At 48.2% G+C, this 22,422-nt stretch overlaps 1 protein-coding gene across 1 annotated transcript; it reads left to right on the top strand.

Annotated features, from left to right (window-relative positions):
• Positions 1-1,836: 1,836 nt before the first annotated feature.
• SHE (Src homology 2 domain containing E) lies at positions 1,837-20,065 on the top strand. The gene is made up of 6 exons (XM_081891696.1): positions 1,837-2,934; positions 4,635-4,761; positions 12,495-12,815; positions 13,578-13,758; positions 16,853-16,972; positions 19,583-20,065. The coding sequence occupies exons 1-6, from the start codon at positions 2,446-2,448 to the stop codon at positions 19,773-19,775; spliced, it is 1,431 nt and encodes a 476-aa protein (XP_081747822.1). The 5' UTR covers positions 1,837-2,445; the 3' UTR covers positions 19,776-20,065.
• The last annotated feature ends 2,357 nt before the right edge of the window (positions 20,066-22,422 follow it).

Here is a 22,422-nt window from a genome sequence, read left to right as displayed (position 1 = left end):
GCAACCCAGTCAGATGAGTGGGGTACAAATAATAAAATGACTATTATTATATGGATAAACAGACACATGCATCTGAATGGATGGAAATGGAAGACTGGAGAGGCAGATTTGTATGTGGGTGGATGGGCAGGTACGAATCTGTCAGTCGCTGGATGGATGGACGAATTGGTCTTGTACCTCGATCAATGGGCATGGACGGACGGTTAGACCAATTTCGACATGGACGGCTAGAGGCAGACCTGGAAATGGAGGGATGTGCGGACACAGACATGGATGGAAAGAGAGACAAACAGATACATATATGGATGACCGATAGATATGGACATGGGGGGACATGGATGTATAGACAGACTTGTATAAACATGACTGGACCAGGTGAATAGACAGAAAGTCAAACGGGGATGATGGAGAGGCAGACATGTTGCATTTAGACAGACGAAAGGAAGAAAGTGTAGATATATATGAGCGTCATGAAATATATATGTGGATGGATGGAATATATCTGTATGGAAGAACACATGAAGTGATGGATGAGAATATTCATGGGTGGATGGACAGAAAGAACCTGCCTCCAGTGTTACAACTACTTAGAGTAAACCCCTTGGAACTGATGGGCATTCTCGACGAAAGATTGGCTACAGAAATCAATGGAGTATGCAGAAACGGCAAATCTTACTGGAAGAATAACAAATAAAGATAACAAACAAACTCTTTATAAAGGAATGGAAGTGGGTTATTGTGTATTTACTGTACAAGCAAATTGTAAACGGTTTAAGACATTGGCAGGATTATTGCGAAAACCTGCAGTGTGTGTGTGTATATATATATACACACATATATATATATGAATGCGATCTATATCAGAATAGACGAATAAAAGAATAAATTAAGATAATTTGGAGCATGCAGGAAAAGATGGGAGGGGATGTAAGGAACCGCAGGAGGAGGGGGAAGGGAGTCGAAATCGGAAATGTTAAAATCTGGCAAAATAATATAAATGTATATAAATGAAAATAATAAGAAAAGAAACTGATGGGCATGACTAACTCGATCCATTAATTTCAAGGGGTTTACTTTGAGTTGGAGACAATCTATAGAAGGGGAGGATGGAGACGTAATGTTTATAATTCACCACGCAACCTTTTTTTTGTAAAGTGCATGTTTACTAAATAATAATAATAATATCCTGTCGCTCCTTAAACCTTAAGAAAAGCTGGTGCACAAGCCCCGTGAAAACGCGCAAGTTGCGCGCCCGGGCTCCGCTCCTCGCCTCTCTCTTCCGCGCCCAGAGGCCGGACCCCTCGCGGCTCTCCAGGCCGCCCCCTCCGGATCTGGGCGGGGAGGCTTCTTGCCAGAGCCAGCCGCCCTCTCGCCTTCCCTGTCCGGCAGCAGCGGCGGGAGAGGCGCCTTGGGACGGCGTGGAAAAGCAGCGGCCGGGGGTCCCGTCGAGCAAAAGCAGGTAAAAGCAAAACCAAACAGCGGAGCCCGAGGGCGCCATGGGGCGACCTCACCCCAGGGCTGGGTGAAGCAGAGGGAGGGGTGATCCTTTGCCGCCCCCTTCCCGCTGTGTAAAAGGATCCCCTTCTTGGAAAGACCCCTTTCCATGCCCCTAATAGCCTTGAGAAGCACCCGCCTCTTGTTTTCTGGCCCCCTCCCACCCCCAGGACCAAGAAGCCCCACTTCTGCCTGCTAGCTGGATCTCCCACAAAAGATTTTTCTCCCCTGCCTCTTATTAGGAAAAGTCTATGTCTTTCTTCCTTTCCAAAAATGAAAATTTAAGACCCCTTCTGTCTGCTGCAAAGCGTTTAGGAGATATAACTTGTTTAGGAGATATAAATTTTTTACTACTCTGACTCCCAGCTCACCTCCTTGTTGGCAGAGAGAGAGAAAAGTTGTCTACCCACTTTTGGGGGGTGCTACAGAGCTGGGCAAATGAGGCATTAAAAGGGGAGTCCGGGGGTCCTCCACCTCAATGCGCTCTCCCAGTTGCTCATATTGTTGGATGAGTTTTATATTTCCGTAGGTGTAACTGTTTTACCGATCCACCCAAATTGATGCTTCCCTCTGGCCAGCTCTGCTTCCTTTTAAACTCCTTTACTATTCAGTTGGAAGTGGTGGCTTTTAATTCCTTGGGAGAAAGAGGAATTGGGCGGGACAAGGTGACCAGGTATTGGCCCTAATCTTGGCCAGCTCCTCACCTCCTTTGCCCAGGGAATGCCTTTCCTATTCTTTGGGCGCTGGGCCACCCCTCGCCTCTGGCTGCCCTTCTCCGAGTTACGTGGCTGGGTTGTCAGGGGGCGCGTGGCCGGTTTGAGGCCTCCATCTCAGGCTCCCGAGACCGCCTGTGCCAGCCTTGGCGCAGGCCTCCGTCCTTTCCCCAGCGGTACCCCAAACTTAGCTTCTCCTTGACCCCTGCTGCTATCTGGTGCCCTCTGCCCCCCCCCCATGGCTGCCAAGTGGTTCAAAGAGTTTCCGTCCAGCCTGAAAACGGTTTCGGAGAGAGCCAAGCCGGGCAGTGCCGCCAACCTTGGGAAGCTGTGCAGTGCCTCACGCAAGAGCCTAGGTCCTCCCGAAGCGGGCACGGCGGCTTCTCTGCCCGGGAAGAACCGGAAAAACTCTGCTACTGAGCTGGGCAGCCAGCGGACCCTGCTTCTGCCAGGGAAAGATGGCGGAAGCGGCCGGCTTTCGCGGGACAACCTCCAGGGCCTGCTGCAAGCCGCCGCGGGGAAGATGCGCAAGAATTCACGGGTGGATGGGGCCCCCGCGGACGAAGCGGCACGGGGGGCGCCCAAAGGCAACGCCGGCTGCGGGACCTACATCAACCGGCTCATCAAAGTGGATGCTCACGAGAAAAACGGAAAGAACTACCCTGGGAGCTCCCCGAGTCCCACCCTGGTTGCAGCTCCTGAGTCAGAGAAGGCTAAACAGGAGACGGTAAGGATCCTGCTCATTCCGATACCCTTTCCATGGTGATGCCAGCGTGTGCCCATTGGGCAGGCTTCTAATGGGTAGGCCGCATTCGTTTTCCGTGCCCTTTCTCAGTTGCCAAAAGAAGACGACCTTCTAAGGACTCTCTGCCTATACCAACTTGACACCACTTAATGCCACTTTTGGTTTTGCTACCCAATTAACCTCGCGGGCACCCCTCGCCCTAGCATCTTTCATCTGCCGTGGATGTGCTTCCAATTCCTTTGCCTCTCTTCCACTCCCTGCACCAGCTAATTAATCACATTTTTTAAAAAAGGAAAGATATAAGCAATTGCTTGATTTGTGAGACCCTTGATGCTACGCTTAATATAGCTGGACTCAAAACCACCATGGTTCTTGTTATGCAGAGTGAGAATAAGAGGCGAGGAAGAGAGTGGGTGGCTCTTTGAGCCGCCCGATGTCTGAAGAGAAGGGCGTCCTTAGTTCAGGGATGGGCTCAGGCTGTCGACTGCAGATAGAACATGGTGGGAAATTATAAAAGGGCTCCTTAAAAGCAAAACGAAAAGCCTAAAGTAATTAATCTGCTTTCTGGGGTTCCGTTTTGAAGGACGTCCGAACAGCACTTTATACGAAAGGAGAAACTCCTGCGGTTTTTAATCCCGTATACAGAAATATAAATAGCTCCGTTCTTTGTTTGCACAGCACCATCAGTGTATAGAATTTATAAGCAACCTCCCCAGAACTTCTACTTTATGTAAAAATCATTGTTGTTACTTAAATTCTGAGGTGCTCCTGTCATTTATGGGGGGTACTATTGTCATTGGTCCTTCTGTTTACAAAGTTTGGGGGAGCGTGCCAGTCATTACATGGCCAAAACAGCACCAGCCACACACAGCAGGACGGTGGCAGCAGGTTTACCTGGAGGTGGGTCTCGAGCTTTGCAGAAGGAAAGAATAATCTTTAGAAAAAGAGGGTGGGGAAGAGGCAGAAACTGCTGAATGAGGACTGAGCATGCTCAGTGGCCACAGAAGACCTGAAAACATGAGGAGGAATGGAATGGAGCACCTGGAAGGGGGCATGGCTGGCTGACTGGCAGGAACCCAGAACAAGCACACTCCATACCACAACATTTTGTTGCAGGCCCCACTATCTATTGCTTTATTTGTAATTTAGGTGATTTATAGACTGCCATTTGCACGACAGGGTGCTTTACAATAAGACACGTAAATGAAAAACATGGAAACCACCAAAATAGTGCCGTCCTTTAAAAGAGGGCAACCTTTTCCCAGACCAGGGGGTGTGGCTTGGGGAGGGAGTATGGCTGAGAAGGTGTGGCCTTAGGAGAGTTTCCTGGGAAGAGGAATGGATGGCTAAACCACTCCGGGAATTGTAGTTCTGGGAAGGAAATACAAGGGCAGGAGTCTCCAAACAATTTTCAGCACCCTGAACAAACTACAGTTCCCAGGATTCTTGGCGGGGGGGGAGAGCCATGGCTGTTTAAAATACTATCATAGTGCTTTAAACGTAATGTGCAGACAGGGCCTGGAGTGGGATGTTGGCCACATGAGAGGAGCCGCACACAAATACGCATTTCAGGGGGTTGGACTAGATGAGCCTTTGGGTCCCTTCCAGCTCAACAGTTCTGTAAAATAAGCCTCACCTGATTGCTTAATGTTGCCTTTGCACCCCTTCCCTTTGCCGTCAAGGTTATTATCCTGGAAGATTACGCCGACCCGTACGATGCCAAGCGCACCAAGGGTCAGCGAGACGCCGAGAGGCTTGGGGAAAATGACGGCTATATGGAGCCATACGATGCCCAGCAGATGATCACCGGTAAGTGTCCGGGCGCGTCTGCCGGGGGGGGGGGGCATTAGGCGGCCACGCCAGCCTCAAAATCCCGAGACAAGGGGAGAGTTGGCATCACCTGCCCATGTCCCTTTCTGGAGTCCGTCTGTCCGTCCGTGCCCTCTTGGCGACATCGAACGGAGCGTGAGACAGCTTAGCAGTTTGGAAAACTGGAGCCGCCGTTAATTGTTCCAAAGAAAGGTCATCTTTTTAACGTTTCCTTTCTCGACACCCTGAGGGGTGGAGGCAAAGAAACCTGGCAGGCCTTGGTTTGCCAGCCCAGTTGTTTAAATGCCAACGCCGCCACCTCACTCATGACTGACTGATCAGTCAAATGCAAGGTTTTTTGAGGTGTCTCGCTGGAGGAAAGTTCTTGCCACGACGTTTGCTGCGGAATCCTTGCTAGTTTGTCATGAGAACCTTGTTGTTGTCAAGAATTCTGGGACATTTTCTTTAGGGTTCATACAGGTTCTTGGCTAGGACCAAGTTGGCCTTCATAGTTTCCCTGTGAGGACAGAGGCTGCACCCTAAAACAAAGGTGGAGCATTCATGGCCCTCTAGAGGCGGCTGGGACCCTGGCAGCCATCATCCTTGACTATCAGTTTTCCTGTGTTGTTGTTGTTGTTTAGTCGTTTAGTCGTGTCTGACTCTTCGTGATCCCCTGGACCAGAGCACGCCAGGCACTCCTGTCTTCCACTGCCTCCCGCAGTTTGGTCAAACTCACGTTGGCAGCTTCGAGAACACTGTCCAACCATCTCGTTCTCTCTCCTCCCCTTCTCCTAGTGCCGTCAATCTTTCCCAACATCAGGGTCTTTTCCAGGGAGCCTTCTCTTCTCATGAGGTGGCCAAAGTATTGGAGCCTCAGCTTCAATTTTCCTACCAGTTTTCAGTTTTCCTACCAATGATCTAAAGATCTCCCGCACATCCCATAAGGCCACTGAGTCAGAATTAAACACTCTACCACTTCCTGCTTCCCGACTTCACATCATTCAAGTGCCTGGTCAGTTACCAGATCTTGTGGCAGGGAGTCCCACAAGCTAAGCTCTGGCTGTGCAGAAAAAGCAGTTCCATTCACAATGGCTGGGGCAATGGTTTATCCATGATTGAATTACAGGGGTGTGCAGTGCCAGATGTATGTATAAGCTAAACAAGCTATAGCTTAGGGCCCCTCTCTCTTGGGGGCCTCCAAAAAAATTTAAAGGGAAAAAAACTGGATGTACATTTCCAAAATATAAGATAAAAAACAAATAAGATAAAACCTACAGACAGCAACAGTGTTTTGTGTTGTGTAGGCTCCTATGATGTAAGTGATGGGCCCCGCCTGCTACCCTTTCCCCTAAAATATCACTGGTTTGCTCATTTCTATATCAATTACTTTGATAAAATACATATTTTGTTATGTGCAAATGGCTTTAGATACCTATTAGGTCCATAAATTACCATATAGCATATATTTAACACAAAAAACAGCGACAAGTTGTTGCTGACAAAGGACAGCTGGACATATAAAGGGCCCCATTACCTTCAGTAGCTCAGGGGCTCATCAAACCTAAATCCGGCCCTGGGGGTGTGTATAGAAGCTAGTCTACTGTACAAAATTTAAACCTTTTGCTCCACCCACTTTTGCCCCAGGCCCCACCCACCACTCCCATGCGGCCCCCAGGAGGTCACCCAGAAGGGAATGTGGCCCTAGGTCTGAAAAATCTCCCCCACTCCCAGACTGCAGCACCTAGAAGCAGCCAATGTGGGCATGGTCTCGTGTTATTAAATTCAGATTTCAAGAGGCCTGAAGCCCCACCGATCTCCTATTTCCCACATTGTCAGTGTGAGGTTGGGACCCCTTGACCCACCCTGCTGGGGGTCACTCGCACCCCAGCTGCTCCTTTTCTCTTCCCACCAAAATTAAAACAAAACAAAACAACTCCCCCACAACCTTATCTCTTCCAGCAGAGAGGCAGGAAAGGAGAGAGCTGGTTTCCTGACCCAGATTTCTTTTTCCCGTTAGACCCCCCTCCCCTGCCCCTCAGCCGCCACCAGATTTGTGCCCTGTCTCCCAGCTGTGCCAAAAATTTGCTTTCTCAAATGAAAAGCAGCATGCTTGTTTTACAGTAGCTAACTTTTATCTCAGGTCATCTTTTTTTGCAAGGTCGCTTTGCAAGGGCAGAGAGAGCGATGGAATATTACGGGGCTTTTTGAGCGCATCTGCACCATGCGTTTAAAGATCATGGCTTCCACCCAGTAAATACTGGGACCTTTGGCCCTACAAACTCTGGGAATTGTAGCTCTGTTGAGGGGAAGAGGGGGTCGTCTAACCAAGAACTACAATTCCCAAAGGAAGAAGGGTTGCTTGTTAAAGCAGACTCTCCAAGTGTCCCTATTTTCCAGGGACAGTCCTGGGTTTATAGAAGCCGTCCCGGTTTCTGATTTGATCCCAGAATATCCCTCTTTTCTTTAGGACGTCCCTATTTTCATCAGAGAAATGTTGGAGGGGACGTGTCTATTCTCACTGGTGAAATGTTGGAGACAATCCTGAGAAAAGTCATTTACTTCTCTCAGAATGATCCTCCAAGTGCCCCTATTTTCCAGGGACAATCCTGGATTTAGAGAAGTCGTTCCAGTTTCAGATTTGATCCCGGAATGTCCTGCTTTTCCTTAGGACATCCCTATTTTCATCAAAGAAATGCTGGAGGGTATGGAGTTATGCAACGCCTCCCCGCCCCCCCGAGCCAAGGAGATAAGGAACTATATAACCGTTAGAAGAAAACTGAAGGCAGCCCTGTATGGGGAAATTTATAAAGGTTTTATTATGTTTTTATATACGTTGGAAGCCACCCCGAGTGGCTGGGGCAACCCAGTCAGATGGACGGGGTATAAATAATAAAATTATTATTATTATTATTATTATTATTATTATTATTACTGAATAGGACATCCTTATTTTCATCAGAGAAATGTTGGAGGGTATGTTAAAAGCACGCTGAGAATGGTAGCTCTGGGATTGGAAGCTTATACAGGTTTTATTATGTTTTTATATACATTGGAAGCCATCCTGAGTAGACGGGGTATAAATAAAATAATAATAATAATAATAATAATAATAATAATAATAATAATAATAATAATAATAGATTAGGACACCCCTATTTTCATCAGCGAAATGTTGGAAGGTATGTTAAAAGCACGCTGAGAATGTTAGCTCTGGGATTGGAAGTTTATAAAGGTTTTATTATGTTTTTATATACGTTGGAAGCTATCCCGAGTGGACGGGGTATACATAATAAAATAATAATAATAATAGAATAGGACATCCCTATTTTCATCAGAGAAATGTTGGAGGGTATGTTAAAAGCACGCTGAGAATGGTAGCTCTGGGATTGGAAGTTTATAAAGGTTTTATTATGTTTTTATATACGTTGGAAGCCATCCGGAGTAGACGGGGTATAAATAATAAAATAATAATAATAATAATAGATTAGGACACCCCTATTTTCATCAGAGAAATGTTGGAGGGTATGTTAAAAGCACGCTGAGAATGGTAGCTCTGGGATTGGAAGTTTATAAAGGTTTTATTATGTTTTTATATACGTTGGAAGCCATCCCGAGTGGACGGGGTATAAATAATAAAATAATAATAATAATAGAATAGGACATCCCTATTTTCATCAGAGAAATGTTGGAGGGTATGTTAAAAGCACGCTGAGAATGTTAGCTCTGCGCAGTGAGCGGGGAGAAGGATTTCTTCACAACTCTCAGCGCCCATCGCAAGCTACATTTCCCAGGATCCTTTGGGGAAAGCCATGACAATTTAAAGTGGTGCAAATTACTGCGTCAAGTCTGTAATTCAGGGTCTTATTTCCAACTTGCTCTAGTCAGCTAGCACCTGAGGGTCCTCATTCTGCCGCCTGGGGCCCTGGACCTCTGACCCACCCCAGGCCCTGCCCTGACGGACCCCTGCCTTTTTGTAAAAACAAACAGGCCTCAAACGTGGCCGGTTGCCTAGCAACCACCGGATGCCTGCCCTGGGCTCTCAGGCCCGTGGCGTTCCCACCCGGAGCTGACACAGAATAACAGGAAATGGTAGCGCCGGAAGCCGGAGGCGATGTGGGGCATTGTTGGTGGAGGTGGCGTCCGTGCGCAGGATATGGGCGCTGGTTTCGAGTGCGAGGGTTTCCCAGATCCTACATTCGCCTCTCCCGGTTTTGACCCATTGCCGGGTAGAAGACAGTCCAATCCTTTATGTCAAGAACAGAGGAAGCTGATTTGCACCGAGTCTGAAATCTGGGTCTACCTTGCTCAGTGTTGCATGCACTGACTGGCAGCATCTGTCCAGGATTTCGGGCAGAGAGTCTGTCTCTCTCTCTCTCTCCCAGCCCTCCCTGGAGATGCTCCCAGGATTTGAACCCGGGACCGTGCAATGCAGATGCTCTCCCACCGGACAATGGCTCTTTCCCTGGAAATAAAGGGAATTTCTAGTCCTCATGGCTTCACATAAAGGGTTGATTTTAACATCATAGCCAGACACTGGAGAGACCTGTCAGCATGGACCAATGGGACCAAATAGTATGGGAAACAGCCTCCTTAGGAAAACTAACCAATAAACTTTAAACTGACACGGGGACAAATGGAAGAAGACGCCTATGGCTCCCCTATATCACATACACAGCCCAACAAGATGACAATAAGAACCCACCAACAGCATACAATATGGCTAACCTCATTCAATAATAATAATAATAATATTTTTTAATTTATACCCCGCCCTTCGTGGTTCAGAAAACTGGGCTCCACTCACACACGAAAACAAAGTTCACCACAGCCGGTCACAAACAGACAACCACACCTGAAGCCAACCCCAATCTCTCTTACCACCAAAGGATCACAAGCGAATAGCAAAGCACACAAGCGACGCTGACACAAAACCCCACACATACATTAAGTAAAATAGAAACATCACCACCCGACCCCAACCCACTCACCATGACCCCCTCCATCTCTTTCCCCCTTTTCTTCCTAATGTAACACTAATGCAGAGGTCAGCACCTTGCGGCCCGTGGATCCCAAGCAGCCCTCGGGGGTCGTTTAAACGGCCCACGAGTTGCCCCCAAACTGAGCCGCTTCTCAGTGAGTCCCAACGCGCTGTGCTAAAGTGGTGCAGCACGAAGCAGGGACTCACTTCTGCGGCGCCGGAAATTGCATCTGCGCAGACTCAGACGCCGAAAATTGCGTCTGCGCAGACGTGATCCGGCCCACGAAGCGATCTCCGCAGGAGTGAACCGGCCCAGGCATGATAAACCATGCCGAGCCCTGCACCAGTGTCTCAACGAACGAAACTGATCTGTAGAAAATGTAACTTGAAAAAAAGAGACATTGCTCATACTTTTGTAAACCAGGAAATCTTTAATAAAAAATACGTTTATAATAATAATAATTTATTATTTATACCCTGCCCATCTGGCAGGCTTCCCCAGCCACTCTGGGCGGCTTCCAAAAAAATATTAAAATACCAAAATACATCAAACATTAAAAGCCTCCCTAAACAGGGCTGCCTTCAGATGTCTTCTAAAAGTCTGGTGGTAGTTGTTCTCTTTGACATCTGGTGGGAGGGCGTTCCATAGGGCAGGTGCCACTACCGAGAAGGCCCTCTGCCTGGTTCCCTGTAACTTGGCTTCTCGCAATGGGGGAACCGCCAGAAGGCCCTTGGCGCTGGACCGCAGTGTCCAGGTAGAAAACCTATAAAGGGTTGGTTTAAATAGGAACGTGGGAAGCTTGTCTCACTTGACTTTTAATCTCAGGCTGGTGGGTTCAAGCCCCACGCTGGGCAAAAGATTTCTGCATTGCAGGGGGTTGGACTAGATGACCCTTGGGGTCCCTTCCTAGATTTTGGGAAGTTGCCCCATACTGAGTCAGACTCTAACTCAACTTTGCCTCACCCATGTTTTGAGTTCTGAGGCGAAAACCAGATGAATCGGAAGCAAGGAATTAAAAAATCTTGACTAGAATACTGTACTAGAGTGCATAAGCGGACAGGTCACAAAACGGAAGCAATGTTTGTTCTAGGAAAAATCAGAATCGAGTGGAAAGTATCATGGAATGAGAACCCACGAGGCATTGTTCTAGCTGTTCGCTGCAGCACAACCCATTTCATGTTGAGGAATTAGGCATAAGAGAAACCTAACAGGGTTGCTAGCTTGTTCACCATGCAGTCCTGGAACTAAGTGCATCTCTGCTGTAAAATTTATTAAAAACAACAACAAAAAAACTTTTGTCTACTTTGACTAGCAGCAAAGGACCCTTTAGATTGAATGGGGTACATACACACAGAGAAATTGCTCTTTTTCACTCACTCATATGCATAATAAAGGCAAAGGACCCCTGGACGACTACCGTATTCTTCGCTCCATAAGACGCACCTAGTTTTTAGAGCAGGAAAACAAGGGGGGGGGGGAATTCTGACTCAAATGTTGTACTAAACTATTTAAAACAGCAAAGCATTTTACTGTTATTAATCAAGAATGGTAATAGCCAGGGAGAGAAACCAGGGCTGTGCAAGTGAGAAATGCTTGGAGCATAGAGGAACAGCAAAGAGATCAAATGATTGCGCTCCAGTTCCTAAATCTCTGAAGTTTTCTCAAAACAGGCATGGTTGTTTTGAAAGGAAGATTCAAAGAGTGGGAAATGGAGTGATTGAGCAAAAAGCAGAAGATGAAAAGAGGGCAGAGAAATAGCTTCCATTCAATACCAAGAGAACACAATGTTTTTGGTTTGGTATAGGTGGTCTGTACTTGTAAGAATGTGTATAATGAATGATAGATTTGGAGTGGAATATCAGTGCCTCTTTTCAGCAATAAAGATTAGCTGCTAGGAACATGGTCCACACACAAACACACAGGATGTCCGTTTATAGCTGTGCAGTTTAAACGGTTACTGAGCCAGATGCCTGCTCGGTTTTAGCTGAACTCACTATTGCTGGTTTGTGGAGATGTTTTGCATGTATTTATGACTATTTCCGCAAAACTGCTACTTGAAGAAATCCCCAAAAATTTTATTTTTAAACTTCAGATGGAGCTCAGAATCTAGTTAGGCAATCAAGCCTTTGCAGTTGAATTAGCAGGCACTGAGAGGTGGCAGTTTGCTGCTCCCCACCCTCAAAGAGCAGCCCAGGAGCATGCCGCACACCGGTGATTTGGCTCCAGGGACCACACATTCGCTCCATAAGATGCACAGACATTTCCCCTTACTTTTTAGGAGGAAAAAAGTGCATCTTACGGAGCAAAAAATACAGTAAGTCCAGTGAAAGGTGACTATGGGGTTGTGGCGCTCACTCGCTTTCAGGCCGAGGAAGCCAGTGTTTGTCCGCAGACAGCTTTCCGGGTCATGTGGCCAGCATGACTAAACCGCTTCTGGTGCAACGGGACACCGTGACGGAAGCCAGAGCGCACGGAAACGCTGTTTACCTTCCCACCACATTGGTACCTATTTATCTACTTCTACTGGTGTGCTTTCGAACCGCTAGGCTGGCAGGAGCTGGGACAGAGCAACGGGAGCTCACCCCTGTCGTGGGGATTTGAACCACCAGCCTTCTGATCTCTATGCTAAGCATAGAGTGTGCATGCACACACACACACAAATGTGGTACCCAGAGAAAAATCAATGGGTACCTTTTACACAAACGGTGATGGGTGCAGAGAAACCCTGACCTTTCCACCCCGTTTGCCTCCCAGAAATCCGCAGGCGGGGTTCTAAAGACCCTCTTGTCAAAGCCATCTTGCTGTTGGATGAGCCGGTGGAGGGCAAAGGAGACCCCCCTGCTGCTGCTGCTGCTGCTGCTGCTGCTGCTGCTGCTGCTGCTGCTGCTGCTGCTACAACTACAACTATTAAGCGCCAAGGGGCCAAACCGCCGCAGCTCTATGACACCCCCTACGAACCGGCGGAAGCAGGGCCCAAGCCCGAGGCCCGGCTCCCGGAGAATGACGAGCGGCCGCCAGCTGAGTACGAACAGCCCTGGGAGTGGAAGAAAGATCAGATCGTGAAAGCTCTCTCAGGTAAGAGACAGTAGAGTCTGTGCGCATGCGGAAAATAGGGTTGGGCGTGGGGTGCGTTGTCTCAGGTTTATTTGCCTGGTCACCTATGGTGAGCTCAGAAATTCGTCCAGGTGACCAGGCAGAGAAGTTTAACCAGAAGCTGCTCTTCTTCTGTTCTGTTTAAGATCCAAATAACTCACGTAAGGGGACGTGAGTGGTGCTGTGGGTTAAACCACAGAGCCTAGGACTTGCTGTTTAGAAGGTTGGTGGTTTGAATCCCCGCGATGGGGTGAGCTCCTGTTGCTCGGTCCCTGCTCCTGCCAACCTAGCAGTTCGAAAGCACGTCAAAGTGAAAGTAGATAAATAGGTACCGCTCTGGCGGGGAGGTAAACGGTGTTTCCATGCGCTGCTCTGGTTCGCCAGAAGTGGCTTAGTCATGCTGGCCACATGACCTGGAAGCTGTACGCCAGCTCCCTTGGCCAATAAAGCGAGATGAGCGCCGCAACCCCAGAGTCGGCCACGACTGGACCTAATGGTCAGGGGTCCCTTTACCCTTTACCTAACTCACGAAAATCTATGCGTAGATGAATAAATTCCGTAAGCCTACTCCAGAGGGCTGACTTTGGCACGTACCCATCAGTCTCCGGCCATAATTATGACACCAGATGATCCACAGATTGACTACAGGTGCAATTAATAATAACTTGCAAGTCACTGGCAGCGCTGGACTCCCATTGGTGGATGTGTGGCGCGTCCGTGAAGACTCTTCCCCTTTCCTTCCAGTGCAGTTTGACGGGCCAGAGAGACCCCCAGCGTCCAAGGATGAGGCTCCAGCACAGCCGCGGCAACAGCAGCATCGCCGCCAGCGGAGCTGGCCCTCCAAGATGGTGAAGCCCATGGCAGTGGCAGAGCCAGACCCAGATGGGGACCGTGTGGATCCTTCTCTTGCCTTGGAGAAACAGCCGTAAGTATCCAGCAGCCAAAGATAGCCTCAGCACCATGTTCTTGTTGTTTAGTCGTGTCCGACTCTTCGTGACCCCCTGGACCAGAGCATGCCAGGCACTCCTGTCTTCCACTGCTTCCCACAGTTTGGTCAAACTTATGTTCGTAGCTTCGAGAACACTGTCCCACCATCTCGTCCTCTGTCGTCCCCTTCTCCTTGTGCCCTCCATCTTTCCCAACATCAGGGTCTTTTCCAGGTAGTCTTCTCTTCTCATGAGGTGGCCAAAGTCTTGGAGCCTCAGCTTCAGGATCTGTCCTTCCAGTGAGCACTCAGGGCTGATTTCCTTAAGAATGGATAGGTTTGATCTTCTTGCAGTCCATGGGACTCTCAAGAGTCTCCTCCAGCACCATAATTCAAAAGCATCAATTCTTCGGCGATCAGCCTTCTTTACGGTCCAGCTCTCACTTCCATACATCACTAGTGGGAAAACCATGGCTTTAACTATACGGACCGTTGTTGGCACTATAGCTGTGTATATTCTGTACCTCTGCAGGCCTCTTACAATCCAATAGTCTGGGATGTAGTTCAACACCCCCCAGCATTCATTTGTTTAAAAACAAACAAACAGAAGAAGGCAAGTTGCTGGTCCTCATTAAGTGGCACAAGATTCCTTGCGAATTTCACCAAGTCTGTCTGTCTGTGGATATTTTCCTTGCCTTCCCTTCCACCTTCCCATCAAATGTGTTCCAAGTTCTTTCCAACTGAGGAAGCAGAATAAATTCAGGAATTATGTACCGAACAGGCATGCTTTATTTTAAAAGTCCTGCTTTTATTGTGTAGAATACACATGGCGTGGTCTTATCCTCCCTGCTTCTACCAACCTTTTGAAATGTTGAGATTTGGGGGGGTCTCCTATGCCCCTCCTTGGAATGCATCGCCTAAATTCAGAGCCCTGAAAATCTCCCTGGTTTATTTGAAAAAACAAAACAAAAGTAAGTTTCTGTCCCTCAGGGTAGAACCAGGAGGTACATTGACAGAGTTTGCTGGTGGTTATGGAACATGTATAAGATCTGGAGCAAAGCTTGCCCATTTATCATAGGATCTGAACAGCTCAGCTAGTAAGCAGCTGAGTGCTGTGCTATTCCTCACTGTGGACTAGAGGCTTGCTCTGATCTCATGGGACCATTTGTATTCCAAGCTGGAAGCAGTATTCAATTTCCTTGCCATGTGCTGAAGGTTCTCCACCCCTGATTTAGGCAGAATCCATTTGGAATGCTGCAAGTTGCAAGATTCCTGTCTTGACCGGAGAGCTGGACTAGATGACTAGGGTCCTTTTCCAACTCTTAAGAATCTCTAGTTAATCCATGTGAGCTCCTACCTGCAGTGTGAAAAGGATGCAACTGAATGGGGTGAGGGAAGACACACAGTCAGTGCTTTAACTCCACTGTTTTGGGGGTATTTTTATTTTTAAACCCAGCCTGCAATAAAAGCCACCTTAGTGTTTTATAACCTGATGAACCCCAGGCAGAGAGCAAAATGAATTGGGGAGGGTTTTGTTCTTCTTTTTTTCTCCAAACACAGAGGCACAGGTCCATCTCATGAATAGGCTGATTGGCAGGCAGCTTTCAAGGACGGAGAAGGGGAAAGCTTTTCATGAGAAAGCATAATGAACCTGCGAAGTTAATTGCCATGGGATGTTGCTATGGCGACTTAGGATAAGTAGCGCTTTAAAAAGAGCAAGGTTGGGGAGGGGCAGTTTTGGGAAAATCCATGATAGATAGGGTTATCGACGGCTTTCCACTGAAAGCGAAGCCTCCATGTTTAAAAGCAGGATACCTGGGGTACCCTGGAACGCAGTCCCGACATTGCCTGATCACTTATGGCGAGTTAAGAAATTTGTCCAGGCGACTAGACATAGAAATTTAATAAGAAGCAGGTTCCTCCTCCCCTTTCCTTCTTGTTTATTTTAAGACCCAAAAAACTAATGCAAATATATGTGTGGATCAGGCATTCCCAAACTCGGCCCTCCAGCTGTTTGGGGACTACAGTTCCCATCATTCCTGACCACTGGTCCTGTTAGCTAGGGATGATGGGAATTGTAGTCCCAAAACAGCTGGAGGGCTGGGTTTGGGGATGCCTGGTGTGGGTGAATAACTTCCATAAACTTAATGGACATCCCAGCACCAGGCATTATTCCAGTGAGCACCGACTGCTTTCAAGCGCCTGAATGGGGAACCTGGTGCCCGCTGGGTGCCCTTGAACTAGAACTCCCATCATCCCTGACCGCTGAGCCATGCTGGCTGGGGCTGTTGGAAGATGAGAATGCAAAACAGCATCAGGCCAGTGGTCCACCTGGGCAGGCAGCAGGGCTTGAGCCAGCAGCCTGTAGAGGAGATCCCCTTTGGGCTCTGGGAAGGGTCTCCTTGTGAGTAGGAGGGGCAGCTTGGCTTTGCTCAGGCTGCTGAGAGGCGCGGGGGGTGAGATATTTTCAGAAGTAGGGGGCCCATGGCTTGGCTTTTGAAAAATTGGGTCTGTAGTGCTTTGCTAACTGGGAACCACTGCTCTATGGTAAGGAAAGCCCTGCTGGATCAGGCCAGAGGCCTGTCTAGTCCAGCATTCTGATCTTTCATGAGCAGATCATAGATTCAGAGAATTGGAAGGGGCCACAAGAAACACCTGGTACGTCTTGGCTCCCGAACAAATCAGCTCCCGAACGCCGCAAAACCGGAAGTGGTTTGCGAACGTTTTTTGGGAGCCAATGTCAGCATTGTTTGGGGGGCCAATCAGCCGCAGTGCCTCGGTTTGCGAACGTTTTGGAAGTCGATCGGACTTCCGGAACAGATTACGTTTGAGAACCAAGGTACGACTGTACCATTTTCCGTCTCTCCGACAGTCGGCACGTCCAGAACGGATTGAGTTTGGGAACCAACCTCCTGCAATGCAGGAATCTTTTGCCCAGTGTGAGACTCGAACCCACAGCCCTGCGATTAGGAGTCGCCTGCTCTACCAACTGAGCTGACAATAGCCCACGAGCTCTCGGTCTCTCCCCTCCTGAGGTTTCCATCAACTGTTATTCAGAAGCATTGCTGAAGCTGACTCTCTCCTTTCCCTGCAGCTGGTTTCATGGCGCCATCACTCGAACCGAGGCGGAGAGCCGGCTGCAGCCGTGCCGAGAGGCCGGCTACCTGGTCCGCACCAGCGAGACAGCGACCAGCAAGTACTCCATCGCCCTCAAGTGAGTGCCTGTTCTCCGAGGCAGGAGGGCTGGATGGGGGCAAAGCAGACTCTGATCTGAAGTCAACTCACTCCCAGATCTCCCTTGCCAAGCCATTGGGTCAGTGTTGTCGGCCCAGGCCGGCAGCATTCCTCTCTGCCTCCTTGGGGGATGCCAGGAATCGAACCTGGGACCTTCTGCATGCAAGGCAGATGCTCTACCACTGAGCTATAGCCCTTCCTTTGAATATAATAAGGTTCTAGTCCTCATGCTTCTGAACAAAGGGTTGGTTTAAAGAGGGACTTAGGAACCTGCCTCATCCCTTTGGTCTAGCAAGCTCAGTGTTGTCTACACTGACTGGCAGTAGCTCTGCAGGGTTTAAAAATGGAGGGGCATTCCCAGTCCTACATGGAGACGCCGGGGATCTAACCTGTGACCTTCTGCATGCAGGGCAGGCGTCCCGAACCCGAATCGATGGCCGCCTCTACTTTAGTTAACGCACCACCACCTGTCCAAATAGCCGTAGCCGCGCTCTGCCTTGCATTTTGCAAGAAAATTGAGAGAGGAGAACCTGAAATGGGAGCAAGGTGGCTGCAGGACCAAGGAGGAAAAGGAGATCCATTCAGCCATCCCTGCCTCGTTCTCTACCCTGCCCACCCAGATTCCCGGAATCCTTTCGCCTCTCTGACCTTGCTTGTGTAGCTCTGCCGCCTCCCTTTCCAGCACTGGCTCCTCAGCGGAGGATCGCTGGCCGGGTGCGGCCCACACTTCCTTCCTCAGGATGCTGAGCCCCTGGATTGGAAACAATCGGAGCTGGGAAGGGAAGGGGATTTGAAAAGAGAGGGTGAGGGAGAAGTGCTGGGTTGTGGCAGGGGAGGGCTAAGGCACCGAGAAGCAGGCCAGGGACCTAGAAGGGACCACCTGGCACCGGGTCTCCTGGGGGTCCTGACCCCTTTGCATTTCCTGACTCCGTTCCCTAAAAGGAAAAGGCCTCTTTCCCATTTTTTCCCTACTTTGCTTAATGCTGGTTGGGGATCCTGCTGGACCCTAATTCCCATCATCTCTGACCTTTGGCCGTGTCGGCTGGGAGCTGATGGGAGCTGGAGTCCAAGAGCCACTCTGAGCCCGGCTTCGGCTGGGGAGGGCGGGATATAAATAAATGCAGCTACTTTTTTATTGGCTTGGTTTGTTCCTTCAAAAGAAAAGGGGTCCATATTGGCACACATAAGAATTTTTTTTTTTAAAAAAACCCTTTTATTGTAAGAAGTCAATAATACAGTGGTGCCTCGCAAGATGAAAAGAATCCGTTCCGCGATTCTCTTTGTCTAGCGGTCTTTTCGTCTTGCGAAGCAAGCCCATTGACAGCTTAGCGGATTAGCGCTACAGCTGTCTAGCGGCTTCTAGCGATCAGCTGTTAAGCGGCTTATCAGAGGATCAGCTGTTAAGCGGCTTAGCGGCTTAGGAAAAGGGGGGGAGCGGAAAAAAAGTGCGGGGACTTGCAAGATTTTTTCATCTTGCGAAGCAACCCCATAGGGAAATTCGTTTTGTGAAGCGCCTCCAAAACGGAAAACCCTTTTGTCTAGCGGGTTTTCCGTCTTGCAAGACGTTTGTCTTGCGGGGCACCACTGTATTCCCAAACGACCTACACAACCATCCACACGAGGCAGGGTGACATCAAATCCCAGGTGCAGGAGAGGAATACACACACACACACACACACCATATTTATTCAAATGTAATGTGCACCTTTTTTGGTTAAATTACATTGTGAATATTCAGGTGCGCGTTATATTCGATTACAAGCTTGAAAAGCACCGCTGACGTAGTGAATAATTTTTTGGGGTCTCAGGGTTTTAAAAACTGAGGTGCGCATTAGATTTGTTGACGCATTAGATTTGCATAAATACGGTATATATATCTCGCCTCTTCCATTGATGGGACTCAGCTTACATATACAGTGGTACCTCAGGTTACATACACTTCAGGTTACATACGCTTCAGGTTACAGACTCCGCTAACCCAGAAATAGTGCTTCAGGTTAAGAACTTTGCTTCAGGATGAGAACAGAAATTGTATAGCAGCAGTGGGAGGCCCCATAAGCTAAAGTGGTGCTTCAGGTTAAGAACAGTTTCAGGTTAAGAACGGACCTCTGGAACGAATTAAGTACTTAACCCGAGGTACCACTGTACAGTCGTACCTTGGTTCTCGAACACCTTGGTACTTGTACGTTTTGGCTCCCAAACGCCAAAAATCCCGGAAGTAAGTGTTCCGGTTTATGAATGTTTTTTGGAAGACAAACGTCTGACGTGGCTTCTGTTAGAGTGCAGGAAGCTCCTGCAGCCAATCAGAAGCCGTGCCTTGGTTTGCGAACGTTTCAGAAGTCAAACAGACTTCCGGAACGGATTATGTTTGAGAACCAAGGTATGACTCTCATTTTCAGTCTTTCCGACAATCGGCATGTTTCCTTTTAAAGCACAAATAATGTGAATAAATCAAGTGGGCTGGGAGTTTCAACTTGGAGGGGGACTAAGCCACAGGTGCCTTTGCACCCAGCAGGAAGGATGGAGAGGGGAGCGGGGAATGCAAGCATCCCGTTCACGCACACCCAATTTTGTCCCCCTCCACGTCCAGGACCAGCCAAGGATGCGTCCACATCATCGTGGCCCAGACCAAGGATCACAAGTACACTCTCGACCAGTCCGGCGGCCTCTTTGACAGCGTCCCCGAGGTGGTGTGCTACTACTCCAGCGAGAAGCTGCCTTTCAAAGTGGCTGAGCATATGATGCTGCGCTACCCGGTCGCTACACCGAGCAAGACCCACTAGCCCCCTCTGCCCCCCCCCAACCCCATGTACACACACCTGGAATCAGATCTGGGATCTGACTGGAGAAACGCTGGACTGGGGAAGGTATACCTTTACGCTCGTGAAACAGCCACGGATCAGCAGCGGATCGTCCCCACATTCTACCCCTCTCTGCTCATGGACTCCCTCCCCGCAAGATCTCTGGGTTCAGCACCCTCTGTTTCTTGTGGATCGGCCCTCCCTCCTTTCCTTCTGCACTGTAATTTATGTATAAATAAATTCATTCTGCCACAGGGCTGGGGGAAACAGTGGCTTTCCTGATGTGGTTGGACTAAGGTTACCAGACGTCCCCATTTCCCAGGGACAGTCCCCGGATTTACAAATCAGTCCCCATTCAAAATCCATTGAAGTTGAAAAGTGTCCCCGGATTCATTGAAAAAAATCTGGTAACCTTATGTTAAGTAGAATCTGCATGGACAGGGGCATCAGACCTCTGAGTAACATTCGGGGGAAGCAACAGGCAAGAGAGGGCTGCACCTCTTAGGCCCTGTGGGCTTCAGTCGCTGTGGGAAGTGGGATTCTGGGACTAGATGGCGCTTTTGGTTAGGCCCACCTCAGCTTCCCTTACGTTAATAGCTGTGATAGGAATGGAACCTCAATCTGCAGGAGCATTCTACCTCTGGTCTGATCCAGCAAGGCTCCTCTGCTGTTCATACACCTACTTATTTTATATTTTGTTCATCATCAATCTTTATTACGGTCCAGAGACCCAACAAATTGTTACAAAGCAATGCACAATTCAGACAGCCTACCTCCAGGTTAAACAAGCATTTTTTTCTGACTTAAAGATAGGGATCGTTGGTTCTTGCAACCACGATAAAAACTTCACCACTGTTAATGTTCTAGTGTTTGTCCGGTCTTCCAATAGGAACCTGACATAGTGAGCCTCTGATTTTCATGGGAAAGGTACCAGCAAGGGTAATATCAGTTCAGCCCTGGCTTGCTTGTATTTAGCACAGTGCAGCAAAATATGTTTTATAGAATTGATGTCTTGAGCACATGAGTAAAGTCTGTCCTTATTTTGCTCATACACACACACACACACACACACATGTTTATCTTGATCAAAAACACATAATTCAAGAACATATCAGAAACAGCAAAAAAGATACGGTTAAATTAAAATTAAAACATACCAAAATAAGGTGCACATTTGGGTCGCTGCATTCACACTAGTATTTGTCATTGAGAATAGCTTTAGTTACAGGTAGGTAGCTGTGTTGGTCTGCCGTAGTCAATTCAAAATAAAAAAATTCGTTCCAGTAGCACCTTAGAGACCAACTAAGTTTGTTATTGGTATCTGAAGAAGTGTGCATGCACACGGAAGCTCATACCAGTAACAAACTTAGTTGGTCTCTAAGGTGCTACTGGAAGGAATTTTTTTTATTTTGAGAATACCGTAGCTTGATCATCTTTCAAACTGGAAAACTTCACTCCTAGTGCCTTGAAACTGGGGCAACGCTGCCGCCACATGGCTAAACTGTGTATTGCAGTTCAGAGGCTGAAATAGGAGCCCCCTCCGCCCATCCCACAATTTGGCTTTTAGAAAAGCCTCCATAGAATTCTTCCCCCTAGCCAATCTTCATTGCAGGAGGAGTGGAAAGGAGGGACAAGAAGGAGGTGTCCCAAGGAAGAGAGGAACCAGGTCTGCGTCTGACTTACAGGATAGTCGTTTTCCACCCTGAGTTAATTGCAGATTTCTGAAAATCAAGGATGGGACTCAGCAAACTACTTTGTGAAACATCCCATGGAATTGTTTGTGTGTGTTTTCAGGGACTGAGAAAGAGTGGGTCCTCCTTTGTCAGTTGCCCTTAAAAAAAGATAGAATGCTCCTTACCTTGGAGGTTCTGCTCCTAACCATTTTCCCCTGGTGCAGAACAGCTTTATGAGTGTTGTAAACAAAAATTGCCCTTTTCCCTTATGGGGTATCCAAAGCCCATATAGAGTCCTTACATAGGTTCCCTATTGGTAGGAGAGAATAACAGAGGCCAACCAGAGAATATTGAGAAGCAAAGCAGCTAGTAAGCTTGATCTGTATTTATCTGTTGCAACAGGGTCCTCACTCACCACACGCAGGAGAGAGGAGGGACCCAGGAAAATGGCATGCAAGGCCTTATAAAGACTTTTGAAATTGCCACCCTGTAGATCAAGAGATGAGCGCCGCAACCCCAGAGTCGGTCACGACTGGACCTAATGGTCCGGGGTCCCTTTATCTTTACCTTACATCAAGACCACCCCCAGAAACATCACACCTACATCACAAAAAAAGGCCGTCTAAACAGAAATTTAAATGCTGTTTTTCTCCTGTCCTTGTTTATCTCCTGTCTGGCAGGTTACTTGATTGGATTGCCTGGGGAGCCTGGCCAGTCTTTTGTAATGATAAATACTTAGTTCCTGGGCCATGTCACAGGCTCACACCCTATTCAAACACAGACATACCCTTAAGACAGGATTTGTGAAGGAAAAGACAATGGGGAGGCTTTTCCACTTTAACTTTGCAGAGAAAACATTTGCTCAGTTTAGGAATCAAAATGGTTCCAGGTTGGCCTTCCTGGGCTGATCTATGTATGTGCTTGGTTGGTACACTTATGAACATTACCGTATAACT

The sequence above is a fragment of the Podarcis melisellensis genome, assembly GCF_964234715.1.
Source record: "Podarcis melisellensis genome assembly, chromosome: 16".
Lineage (NCBI taxonomy): Eukaryota > Metazoa > Chordata > Lepidosauria > Squamata > Lacertidae > Podarcis > Podarcis melisellensis.
Note: the sequence above shows the minus strand (reverse complement) of the source record. Positions and strands in the feature narration are given on the sequence as shown.